The sequence below is a fragment of the Microcebus murinus genome, chromosome 19 (genome assembly GCF_040939455.1).
Source record: "Microcebus murinus isolate Inina chromosome 19, M.murinus_Inina_mat1.0, whole genome shotgun sequence".
In the NCBI taxonomy this organism is placed as follows: Eukaryota; Metazoa; Chordata; class Mammalia; order Primates; family Cheirogaleidae; genus Microcebus; species Microcebus murinus.
In genome coordinates, this window is record NC_134122.1 from 953,822 (window position 1) to 963,393 (window position 9,572).

Sequence of the window (9,572 nt, forward strand, 5' to 3'; positions counted from 1 at the left end):
GACTTGTCCCCTGGGAGCCTCACAGGGGAGAAGGGGCCAGTGACACCCACACCAGGAGCCGCCAGCCCACTGTGTCCCCAACCAGGTGGGAGGGTGCTCCCTCCCTGGGGCCCCACGCCTCACCTCGACCCCGCGCCCTGCAGGAGGCCGTGCACACCGAGTCCCTGGAGGGGCGCGGTGACAGCCCTGGGGACGGCGCCCTGGACCGCGAGGATCCCGAGAGGACCCCGATGAGGCAGGTGTCCCTGGGGGCCTCCTCGCGGCCCGCCAGCGTGCGCACCCGGAAGCCCACGGTCGGGCAGCACTGCGCCTCCGGCCGGCCACCAGCACCAGGCAGAGATGAGGCGGAGGCCGCGGACCCAGCGGACGAGGAGGTCAGCCACATCACCGGCGCCGCCCACGCCTGGCCGCCCTCGGCCGAGCCCCGCAGCCCCGTGGCGCTGGGCGGTGAGCGGGCTGCGTGCAGGCGCTGCAGTGTGGACGCCCAGGGCTTCCTGGACAGGCCGGGCCGCGCAGACGAGCAGCGGTGGCCCGTGGCAGAGCCGGGCGCCGGGGAGCACGGCCCAGAGCCCGGGGAGGGGAAGGGCCGGGGCCCGGAAGCTGAGCCGGCCCTGGGCACGCGCAGGAAGAAGAAGATGAGTCCCCCCTGCATCTCTGTGGACCCCCCAGCGGAGGATGAGGGCTCCGCCCGGCCCCCCGCGGCGGAGGGCAGCTCCACCCTGCGGCGCAGGACCCCGTCCTGCGAGGCCGCGCCCCACAGGGACGCCCTGGAGCCTGCGGAGGGCCCGGGGGCCGGCGGGGACCCCGCGGCCAGGGCCGAGCGCTGGGGCGCGGCCCCCTGCTGGGCGGAGCATCTAACTGTCCCCAACTTCGCCTTCAAGCCGCTAGACCTGGGGGGCCCCGGGGGAGACCCCTTCTTGGACAGCGGGCACGGCGTGGCCCCAGAACCCAGAGCTTCCTCCTCGGGGACCGAGGCACCTCTGGAACCCCCGGAACGAGAGCCTCCCGCGCCCTCCGGTGACCCCCCAGAGAAGAGGCGGGGGCTGTACCTCGCCGTCCCCCAAACCCCCCTGAAGAAGCCGGGGTCCCCCCCAGCCACGCCTGCCCCGGGAGAGGGTGCGGATGAGCCCGTGTAGTTCAGGCCTGTGTGCCGCTCGAGGTTTGGCGCTGGGCTCGGGGTGCCCGGCGGGGCGAGAGGCGCTGTGGCCGCCAGCCGGGGAGAGACTCCGGTTTGGGTCTTTCGAGTTCGGCCCCGAGGCTGTGCGGGGCCGCGGGTCAGGAGTCCTGGGTGAAAGGCGGCGCCGAGGTGAGGACCGGAAACCCACCAGGAGGAGGAAGGCACCGCGCCGTCCTTATCCTCACGGCCCACGATTCTATAGGGAACACGCGCCGGGCCCTGGCGCCGGGCTGGTAGCAGGCGTGGCCCCCAAGGCCACCGCACCTTCACTCACCGTCCGAGAGCTTGTCCGTCTGCCACGCCCCTCACTCTCCCTCCCCCACCGTTCCCCTCCCGCCCCCTGGACGTTGCGGAAACATCCGTGATTGGGCAGCGGCCGCGTCACTCAGGACCGCAGCCTGTGCAATAAGACGCCCGTCCCGGGCCTAGCCTCAGGGTTCCCCTGGGCGCCCGCGTTTGACTGCGGGGTGATTCAGGTTGGACGTGGCGGCAACAGCCCCAGGTGGAAAACTCGAGGCAAGGGGAGGGAGGGAGCCACACGGAATAAACAGTAACTTATTTAAGAAACTCTGTGGGTCGCTGTCGTGGGGGTCAAGGGCCAGGGATCATGTGGGGGGCGACCCAGGCTGGGCGCAGCGAGCGCTTGGCCACCAGGGTGCAGGAGAGCAGCAGGAGGAGGAGTCCGGGGAGGAAGCAGCCCGCCAGGATGGGCAGGGCGGGGAGCCTGGGGCCGGCAGACCCCAAGCCCTCTGCGGCCGGGATGTGACGGCGGATCCAGTCCACGTAGGCAGAGACGCGGGTGTAGACTCCGGGCCGGGCGGGGCGGCCGCAGCCCTCGCCCCAGCTCACGACGCCGGCCTGCAGCCAGTATCCGTCCATCTGGCAGACCAGGGGCCCTCCGGAGTCGTCCTGGGGGGCGGGAGGGGGACGGGGATGTGGGAGGTGGGGCCCCTCCCAGGGCTCCGGGCCTCCCTCCCGCACCGCGCCGAGCGGCGCACCTGGCAGGCGTCCCCAGGGCCTTGGGCGCACAGCATGTCGGGCTGGACCGAGCCGCCCCCTGGGCTGGCGTAGTCCCGGCGGCAGGTGTCTGTATCCACCACGGAGACTTCCGCCTCCTGCAGGCTGTAGGGGGGCCGCAGGGGCTCTGGGGAGGGACAGGCTTCAGGGGTCTGGGCAGCTGCCCGGCACCAGCCCGGCATGCCCACATCCCCGGGGGCAGAGTGGCGGTTGGGGGCTCCTCACCTCCCTCCCGCGTGTAGCCCCAGCCGGTCACCCAGCACCGTGTGCCCGGGCGGAAGTCGGCCGAGGCCTCTGGCAGGCACACGGGCAGCACCTGACCGGAGAGGGTCACGGGGTCGCCCAGCTGCACCAGCGCGATGTCCCCGCTGGAGCCCGGCGGCCCTGGGGGGCTGGAGTACAGGATGATCCGCCCCACGGTGGAGAAGCGGGGGGACAGCGTGACCCTGAGCTCTCCCAGGTGCACCTGGTAGTCGGATGAGTTCAGGGACCTGGCGGGAAAATCGGGAGGGGGTGGGGGCTGCAGAGGCGAGAGGTCAGCGCGGAGCCTGCCCAGACCCCACCCCCGCCAGGACCTGAGGCCCAACCCTTCCCTCCTCAGCCAAAGGCCCAGAATCAGCCGCTCCGGGTGCCAAGGGCCAAAGCCGGCACAGCCCCACCTTGGGGTCCTGTCGGCTTGGCTGGAAGCCAGCCACACAGCGTGGCCCCAGGGGGCCTGGCCAGGAGGGGGTTTCCGGCTTTGGCTCCCCGGGAAGAAGAAACGGCCGGAGGCGGGGTGGGGGTGCGCAGACAGCGGCAGCCTCACGCTGGGCTGCACGGAAACTCCCCAGGCAGCGCCAGCTGGCGTGGTGGGCCACCCTCTGCTTCCCTGTCCACTGAAGGGGAAACTGAGGCCCAGAGGGTTCCAACTCAGGAGAGTCTGAACCCGAGCAAGCCCCTGCCCTGCCCCCACCCCACTCACCCGGAGAAGCAGTGAGCAGCCGTGAGCACCCACTGGGGGCTGAGCAGGGCCCCCCCGCACACGTGCACTCTCCGCAGACGGAGGCTGGCCTGCCAGGGCCATGCGCCAGCGCGGGCAGCGTGTCCCCCCACGATTCTGCTCCCCGAGTGCAAGACCTGAGGCCGGCCACACCCTAAGCCAAAGGAAGAGGGGTCGATAGTGGGGGATCCCAAGAGACCCCCCCCTGCCTCTTCCTCCAGGAAGCCTTCTCTGGACACCCCTCCCCACCTTCTCGGGCATTTTCCTCTCACATTCTCAGCCCTCTGTCTGCCAGGCACCCCCAGAAGAAACAACACCCCAGCGGCCACATGCACCACCGGCGCCTGCGCTCCAAAAATCCTAACAGAGGATGCCGGCAGGGCTGCAGGGGGGCCAGGGCCGCTTGTGGCGCCAGGAAAGGGGAGAGTGTGGGGAGGGGCTCGGAGAAGGACAGGCCCCAAAACGGGCTCCAGAAAGACCCAGAAGCGGTCGGTGTGGGGAGCAGCCCCAGAGGCCGTGAGGAGGACCCCTGAGACTGCAGGGGGAGGTTTGGGCGCAGCAGGTGGTTTACAGGGTCTCAGAGTGATCCCTACAAGGCACAACTTCGGGGGAAGAGCAGCAGCTGGGAGGGCCTCGGCTGCGGGGCCTGAGCATAAACCACCAGGATGAGCTGTGTGGCCTCCCTGGTCCCCGAGATGTGGCCCCGGCGGAGGAGGCAGTGTCACCTCTGGGGGCTCCTGCCAAGTCTCCCTGCCCCTCCCCACGCCGAGAGACACACCTGGCTGCAGAACTCCATGGGAGACACCTGTGGGAAGGAGACGGGGCAGGCCCAGGATGAGGGGGTGGGAGGAGGGGTGTCCACACCCACCAGGCCTCGGGGTGACCCTGGGTGGACCCCTGTGTCCTAAGTGGGTGGGGCCGGGCCTGGTGGCAGGGTGGGGCCCGCCCGGGCCATAAATGGCAGCTGGGAGGCGCTGAGCACTGCCCCAGGCGTCCTCCCCCCTCACCTGGGATCCAGGGGCCCTGGCCGGCTGCCAGCACTGCCCCCCCCACCTGCCCCCATGCACTGATGGCTGCCCAGCACCCTGGCACAGCGAGGAAGCTCAGGCCCCGCGCCGTGGGGCCTGGACACGTGTCCCTTCCTCTGCCCCAGCTCCCCCCAGCACTCAAGCCCCCCCCCCAGGGACCAGGCCACAAGGCTCCCACCCGGGGAGTTGATGGGAGATACCGGAAGTGCGTGAACACCGGGCTCCAGGCACTCCCCCCACCCAGCGTGCCCCCGCTGCGCACCCCCCCACCCACCCAGCACAGCCACTCCTCCCCCCAGCGCACCCCCCTCCCCCCCAGCACGCCCCACCCACCCAGCACGGCCACTCCCCCCCAGTGCACCCCCCTCCCCCCAGCACGTCCCACCCACCCACCCAGCACGGCCACTCCCCCCCAGTGCACCCCCCTACCCCCAGCACACCCCACCCACCCATCCAGCATGGCCACTCCCCCTAGCGCACCCCCCCCGCTGCGTGCCCCACTGCTCACCCACCCAGCACAGCCACTCACCCCCAGCGCACCCCCCCTGCTCCCCCCCAGCACGCCCCACCCCCCCAGCACGGCCACTCCCCCCCAGCGCACCCCCCAGCACTGCCACTCCCCCCCAGCACACCCCCCAGCACTGCCACTCCCCCCCAGTGCACCCCCCCTTCCCCCCAGCGCACCCCCCACCCACCCAGCCCGGCCACTCCCCCCCAGCGCATCCCCTTTTTCCCCCCAGCGTGCCCCCCTCACCCCCCCAGCACGGCCACTCCCCCCCAGCGCCCACCCCCCACCCAGCACGGCCACTCCCCCCCAGCGGCCCCCCCCCCCCGCTGCACACTGCCGCTCACCCACCCAGCACGGCTAGGAGCAGCAAGAGGGCCCAGGGGCCCAGGGCCATGGCACCAGCCCAGCAGCGGAGGAGGGTCCGTCTGAGCCTCAGACCGCTGCAGCGGGGATAGCCACACACCTGCTGTTGGGGCGGGAAGGTAGGACCAGGAGGAGGACAGGCTCCACGGGCATGCCCCGCCTGTTCCTCTGTTCCTCGGGCACACCCACAGGGAAGGGCTGTCGCCTCCGCTGGTCCCCATGTGGACACTGCAGCCCAGCACTGAGCCTGCCCACGGCTCCTGCCCAGACCACAGCAGGGACAGGAAAGGTCCCCAGTGTCCTGGCTGCAAAACCAGCATTCTCTCCTCCCCAGGGTGGGGCCAGGATGAGTGCCGCCCCCTCCAGGAAGCCCTCCCTGGTTCCCCAGGGACACGCTGGCCCCATCTCCTTCAATCTCTACCAGCCAGTCTCAGGGACCCCAGACCAAGGCCCAGACACTCCTTCAGGGACAGCTCAGGTCCCCGTGACAACCCCCCCCAGATGTCCCTTTCCCCACATCCGCTGGTGGGTCCCGAGGTCCCCACCACAGGTCAGGTGGCCACCGTCACATGGCTGCCAGCTGGGCAGGCCCTTCCCAACCGTCCTCTCTGTGGCCGGGGCCTGATGACCCGGCTGATTGGGGGCCCCGGGCAGCTGGGCTTTTCCTGCCCTCCCCAGCTCCAAGTCACAGGCCAGGGTTGGAGGGTGCCGCTGTGACCTTGGAGGTCAGGGACCCCCTCTTAGATGTGGGGAAACTGAGGCACAAGGGGGTGTTGCCTGATCACCCACCGGGATGTGGCCTCACTGGGCCCACACCTGGCCTCCTGCAGGCCAGCACCTGGCCAGTCGGCAGCCCAGGCTCAGAACTCCAGTTGGATGTTGACCTGGTGACCAACAGGGACGACATCAGCCCACCCTCTGTGGCAGGGCCCCTTCCTCCCGCTGGACGACCGCACACCTGGGCAGGGCAGGACCTGCCTGGTCAGCTCTGCACGGGGAGCAGGGTCTGAGCCAGGAGTCCCCGCCCAGGTCACCCCCGCCCAGGTCACCCCCGCCCAGGTCACCCCCGCCCAGGCCCAGGAGCCTGGTTTCACCCAGTGGGGGAGGCAGAGGGCAGGGTCTCCATGGAACCAGGTGCTAAGTCCTGAGCTCGGGGCCATCACCGGTCCCCACGGGAGGGGACTTCCAGGCTGTCACCTGTCCCCACTCGGTTCACCTCCAGAATTGGGAATCCCCCAACCCCCGCATGGCTCCCTGCAGAGCACCACACCCCGCTCCAGGCCAGCTGTGCAGAGAGGAGCCCCCACACCGGCCCGCGCCACCCCAGCCACCCCGCAACGAGTGGACAGGAGGGTAAGCTGAGGCTCCGGGGCCTGGCCCTGGCGATGCCCCTGGCCTGGCGGGGTCTCCCGTAGCTCACAGGGCGTGGGTGTTGGGGTCTGCAGTTTCCAGTCGGGGCGCAGGACGCTGGGGAGGGACTCAGGGTAGAGGGGTGCCTGGGCCCGTGTCCACAGTAACCAAAGGCTCCATCTCCAAACAGAAGCGCCCCAGCTTCCCAAGGCAACCAAACAGTTCCAGCAACTGCTAAAGACAGACTGGCGATGGATTGATTTAGCCAAAAATCTCAAAACGATGAAAAGAAACTTAAAACCCCAAAAGCTATGGACAAAGGAGCAGCAGAGGAAAATCCACAGACACGGGAAAAGCTGCAGCTCCCAGGGATGGGATGGCGGAGACGGCACAGGGACGCCGCTGGGCGCCAGAGCCTCGAACTTTCAACATATTGATATATTTTGCTTTTCTCCCAACAAAGCAGACGACACACGCATCACACCGTGTGGCATGTAGCACATGTGCACTCGTCATCTCTACCCCGCTGTGCGTCACCGCACAGGCCTGTGCCGTGTCATTCCTGTCCGGCGCTGGCCAGGGGTGAAGGCGGCACCGTGACCTGGGACCAGGTAGGTCGTGGGGAACAGTCTTTCTAGAAACCACGTGGCACTGCCACAGGTGTTCTCGGGGACTCTGCCCTAAGGGAGATCTGAGGTGGAGCAGCTCCGGGAAGACACCAGCAAGCCCAGCGCCATTTCCGCGAGCAAAGGCACGGAGTCGGCCCGAGCTTCAAACAGCAGGCCATGGGTGCTGAGTGAGAAAAGCGGGTCTCAGGGTGTGACAGTCGGAGCAGTCACACAAGCGACAGACCCAGGAGAACAAAGGGGCGGCGAGCCGGGTGTGCAGGACGAGCCCAGAGCCCAGCTGGAGCCCAGGGTGGGGCGGGGGCTGCGGGCGCGGTGGCCCTGCTGTCTCTGGGCCGGGCTCAGGGGCCTGGCGTCCTCTGCAATCGACTTTCAATCCTCCATCCCTGCTGTTCTGGCCGACCGAGTGCTGGACGCCTCGTGAGGGAGGAGTCGGCCCTGGTCCCACAGTGACACGCTGGGGCTCGGCCACCGGGGACCCCGCAGCTCCGGCAGCTGTGCCCGGCCGAGCCCGGAGCCCCTTCCCCAGCACCCCACTCCAGGACACAGTGACAGCCGTGCCTGCTTCTTGTGCGCTTTAATGAGACTCAGTGTGCGGGACAGTGAGCGTGTGGGCAGGGGAGGGTGGGGGGGAGCAGAGGGGAGGGGGCTCTGGAGGGGGGAGGGGGTGAGCAGGGAGGAGGGGCTCAGGTGGGGAGGAGGCTCCCCACAGGTGAAAGGGCTCAGGACCCAAGGACGGAGAAGCAGTGCTGGGGGTGGACCCCTCCTGGGTAGGAGGCAGCAGTGTTGGGGACAGGAGGGTGGGGCTTCCCCACTGACCCGGTGGCAGCTCTGGGGACCTCGCTCAGGCCTCCTTGGGGACGTAGTGGTGGATCCAGTCCAAGTAGGAGGTGACTCGGGTGTAAATGCCGGGTCGGCCGGGCTGACCGCAGCCCTCACCCCAGCTGACCACGCCGGCCAGCAGCCAGGTGCCCTTCACCTTGCAGGCCAGGGGCCCTCCGGAGTCGCCCTGGGGAGGGGGCGGGGGAGGGGGAGGGTCAGTGCCCGCTGCCAGGCCCTGGAGGGGCGTGTGGGCGACTCGAGGGCCCACCTGGCAGGAGTCCTTCCCGCTGTTCCCCGCACACAGCATGTCGTCCCGGACGATGTGGACGTTGTCCCCCGTGGCCAGGCCGGAATGGTACTTGGCGTCACAAAGGTGGTTTTCCACTATGGGGACCCTCACCTGCTTCAGAGGGAACGGTGGTGGCAGGGACACTGTGGGCGGAGGAGAAGGGGCAGCTGCAGGAGGGGGCAACCGACGCCCACCCCCGGCCCCAGCCGCCCCTGCATCAGTCCCTGACACGTACCGCCCTCTTCCACGTCACCCCAGCCTGTCACCCAGCACCTCGTCCCCGGGGGGAAGGTCTCCGAGGCGGGGGGCAGGGTGACCGTGTGGATCTGGCTGGAGAGGTTCACGCGGACCCCCAGTTCCAGCAGGGCGATGTCGGCCCCGCCCGGGGCGATGTAGTAGTTGGGGTGGAGGACGATCCTGCTGACGGGCAGCAGTCTGTCGTGGTAATACAGGTGCTGCTCGCGCAGCTGCACCCTGAAGTCTGCCGGGTCCTTCACTTCCCTGGGGGACGAGACTCCTCCTCAGGGGACCTGAGCAGCCCCCAGGAGCCCCCGGGTCCTCCCCTCCCGCCAGGACCCCAGAGACTCACGGTCCCACGCAGTGCGCCGCCGTCAGCACCCACTGGGGGTGGATGAGGGAGCCCCCGCAGATGTGCTGCCAGAACTGACCATAGGCCCTCAGGCTCACCTGCCAGGGCCACTTGCTTCCAGAGGCCTCCTGGCCCCCCACGATCCCTGCTCGCTCCAGGGCCTCTCCTGGGGCTGGGTGGGGACAAGGTTAGCTGTGCCAGGCACCCTGGCCCCCTCTGGACCCACCCGAGCCCTGGCCTGGGGGGTGAGGGGCAGGGACAGGTCAGGGTGAGGTCGGGACTCACCAGGGGCCGCATGGACCAGGCTCCCCAGGACGGGCAGCGCCAACACCAGCAGGCTCAGCATCTGAAAGGGGCAGGGAGGGGGCGTGAGCGGGGCTGGGCCGGGCTCTGCAGGCTGTGGGGTGCAGGAGGGAGCCAGGGTCCCCAGGGATCAGGGCTGTCAGGGCCAGGAGGGGGGATCCGCACCCTGGTCTGTCCCTGTCCCTCTCTACCCAGCAGGCTCTCCCCTCCCCTTTTATCCCTCCAGACCCGGATGGGGTCAGGGCTCCACCCTCCAGGGCAGACGTGGAGGAAGTGGGTGACTCAGACCCAGGGCTCAAGTCTGCTTGGCCAGGAGGGGACCCTGCCATCCCCACACCCCATGTCAGACCCCGCTACTCAGAGGACTCCCGTGGCCACCACCGCCGCTGCCGTCTGTGTGGCCCCTTGTGATCTCGGGATAGGAGCTGCACCTGCAGAGGGAGGAGCAGAGGTCCGAGGGCCACAGCACGAGAGGCCAGCACCTGCCCCCTCGGCCGCTCCTGGCCCCACCACCCCTGGGT

At 69.5% G+C, this 9,572-nt stretch overlaps 3 protein-coding genes across 7 annotated transcripts in view; 1 reads left to right on the plus strand and 2 right to left on the minus strand.

The window, feature by feature from the left end:
• CACNA1H (calcium voltage-gated channel subunit alpha1 H) overlaps nt 1–1,653 on the plus strand; it is a 52,067-nt gene extending 50,414 nt beyond the window's left edge. Inside the window, exon 34 of the mRNA XM_012743442.3 lies at nt 144–1,653. Within this exon, the coding sequence (XP_012598896.3) occupies nt 144–1,136 (993 nt within the window). The 3' untranslated portion in view covers nt 1,137–1,653. The remainder of the gene's footprint in view (nt 1–143) is intronic.
• Nucleotides 1,654–1,711: 58 nt separating this feature from the next.
• TPSG1 (tryptase gamma 1) lies at nt 1,712–5,550 on the minus strand. 4 transcript variants are annotated; one of them, XM_012743506.2, is made up of 6 exons: nt 5,173–5,550; nt 3,952–3,978; nt 3,156–3,327; nt 2,420–2,685; nt 2,176–2,321; nt 1,712–2,086 (listed from the first exon to the last, which is right to left on the minus strand). In XM_012743506.2, the coding sequence occupies exons 1-6, from the start codon at nt 5,390–5,392 to the stop codon at nt 1,769–1,771; spliced, it is 1,149 nt and encodes a 382-aa protein (XP_012598960.2). In that variant the 5' UTR covers nt 5,393–5,550; the 3' UTR covers nt 1,712–1,768. The 4 variants fall into 4 exon arrangements, with proteins under 4 accessions (XP_012598960.2, XP_075851039.1, XP_075851040.1 ...); XM_075994924.1 differs by having other exon boundaries at nt 2,420–2,714; XM_075994925.1 differs by lacking the exon at nt 3,156–3,327.
• A 1,308-nt stretch (nt 5,551–6,858) lies between these two features.
• On the minus strand, nt 6,859–9,300 carry LOC105859603 (tryptase alpha/beta-1). 2 transcript variants are annotated; one of them, XM_075994865.1, is made up of 7 exons: nt 9,217–9,300; nt 9,034–9,094; nt 8,749–8,920; nt 8,395–8,660; nt 8,139–8,302; nt 7,868–8,057; nt 6,859–7,214 (listed from the first exon to the last, which is right to left on the minus strand). In XM_075994865.1, the coding sequence occupies exons 2-6, from the start codon at nt 9,092–9,094 to the stop codon at nt 7,893–7,895; spliced, it is 828 nt and encodes a 275-aa protein (XP_075850980.1). In that variant the 5' UTR covers nt 9,217–9,300; the 3' UTR covers nt 6,859–7,214; nt 7,868–7,892. The 2 variants fall into 2 exon arrangements, with proteins under 2 accessions (XP_075850980.1, XP_012598986.2); XM_012743532.3 differs by lacking the exon at nt 6,859–7,214 and having other exon boundaries at nt 7,643–8,057.
• Between the last annotated feature and the right edge of the window lie 272 nt (nt 9,301–9,572).

Excerpts from the sequence above, each read along its gene's own strand:
- TPSG1 (XM_075994924.1), bottom strand. The coding sequence starts at position 5,477 with ATGGGGCCAGCGTGTCCCTGGGGAACCAGGGAGGGCTTCCTGGAGGGG. Across the intron at positions 3,328-3,951 it reads CCATGGAGTTCTGCAGCCAG|GGTGTGGCCGGCCTCAGGTC; the intron begins GTGTGTCTCTCG and ends CCTTTGGCTTAG. Across the intron at positions 2,322-2,419 it reads GGGCTACACGCGGGAGGGAG|AGCCCCTGCGGCCCCCCTAC; the intron begins GTGAGGAGCCCC and ends GTCCCTCCCCAG.
- LOC105859603 (XM_075994865.1), bottom strand. The coding sequence starts at position 9,094 with ATGCTGAGCCTGCTGGTGTTGGCGCTGCCCGTCCTGGGGAGCCTGGTC. Across the intron at positions 8,661-8,748 it reads GCGGCGCACTGCGTGGGACC|GGAAGTGAAGGACCCGGCAG; the intron begins GTGAGTCTCTGG and ends CTCGTCCCCCAG. Across the intron at positions 8,058-8,138 it reads GCGGGAAGGACTCCTGCCAG|GGCGACTCCGGAGGGCCCCT; the intron begins GTGGGCCCTCGA and ends CCCCCTCCCCAG.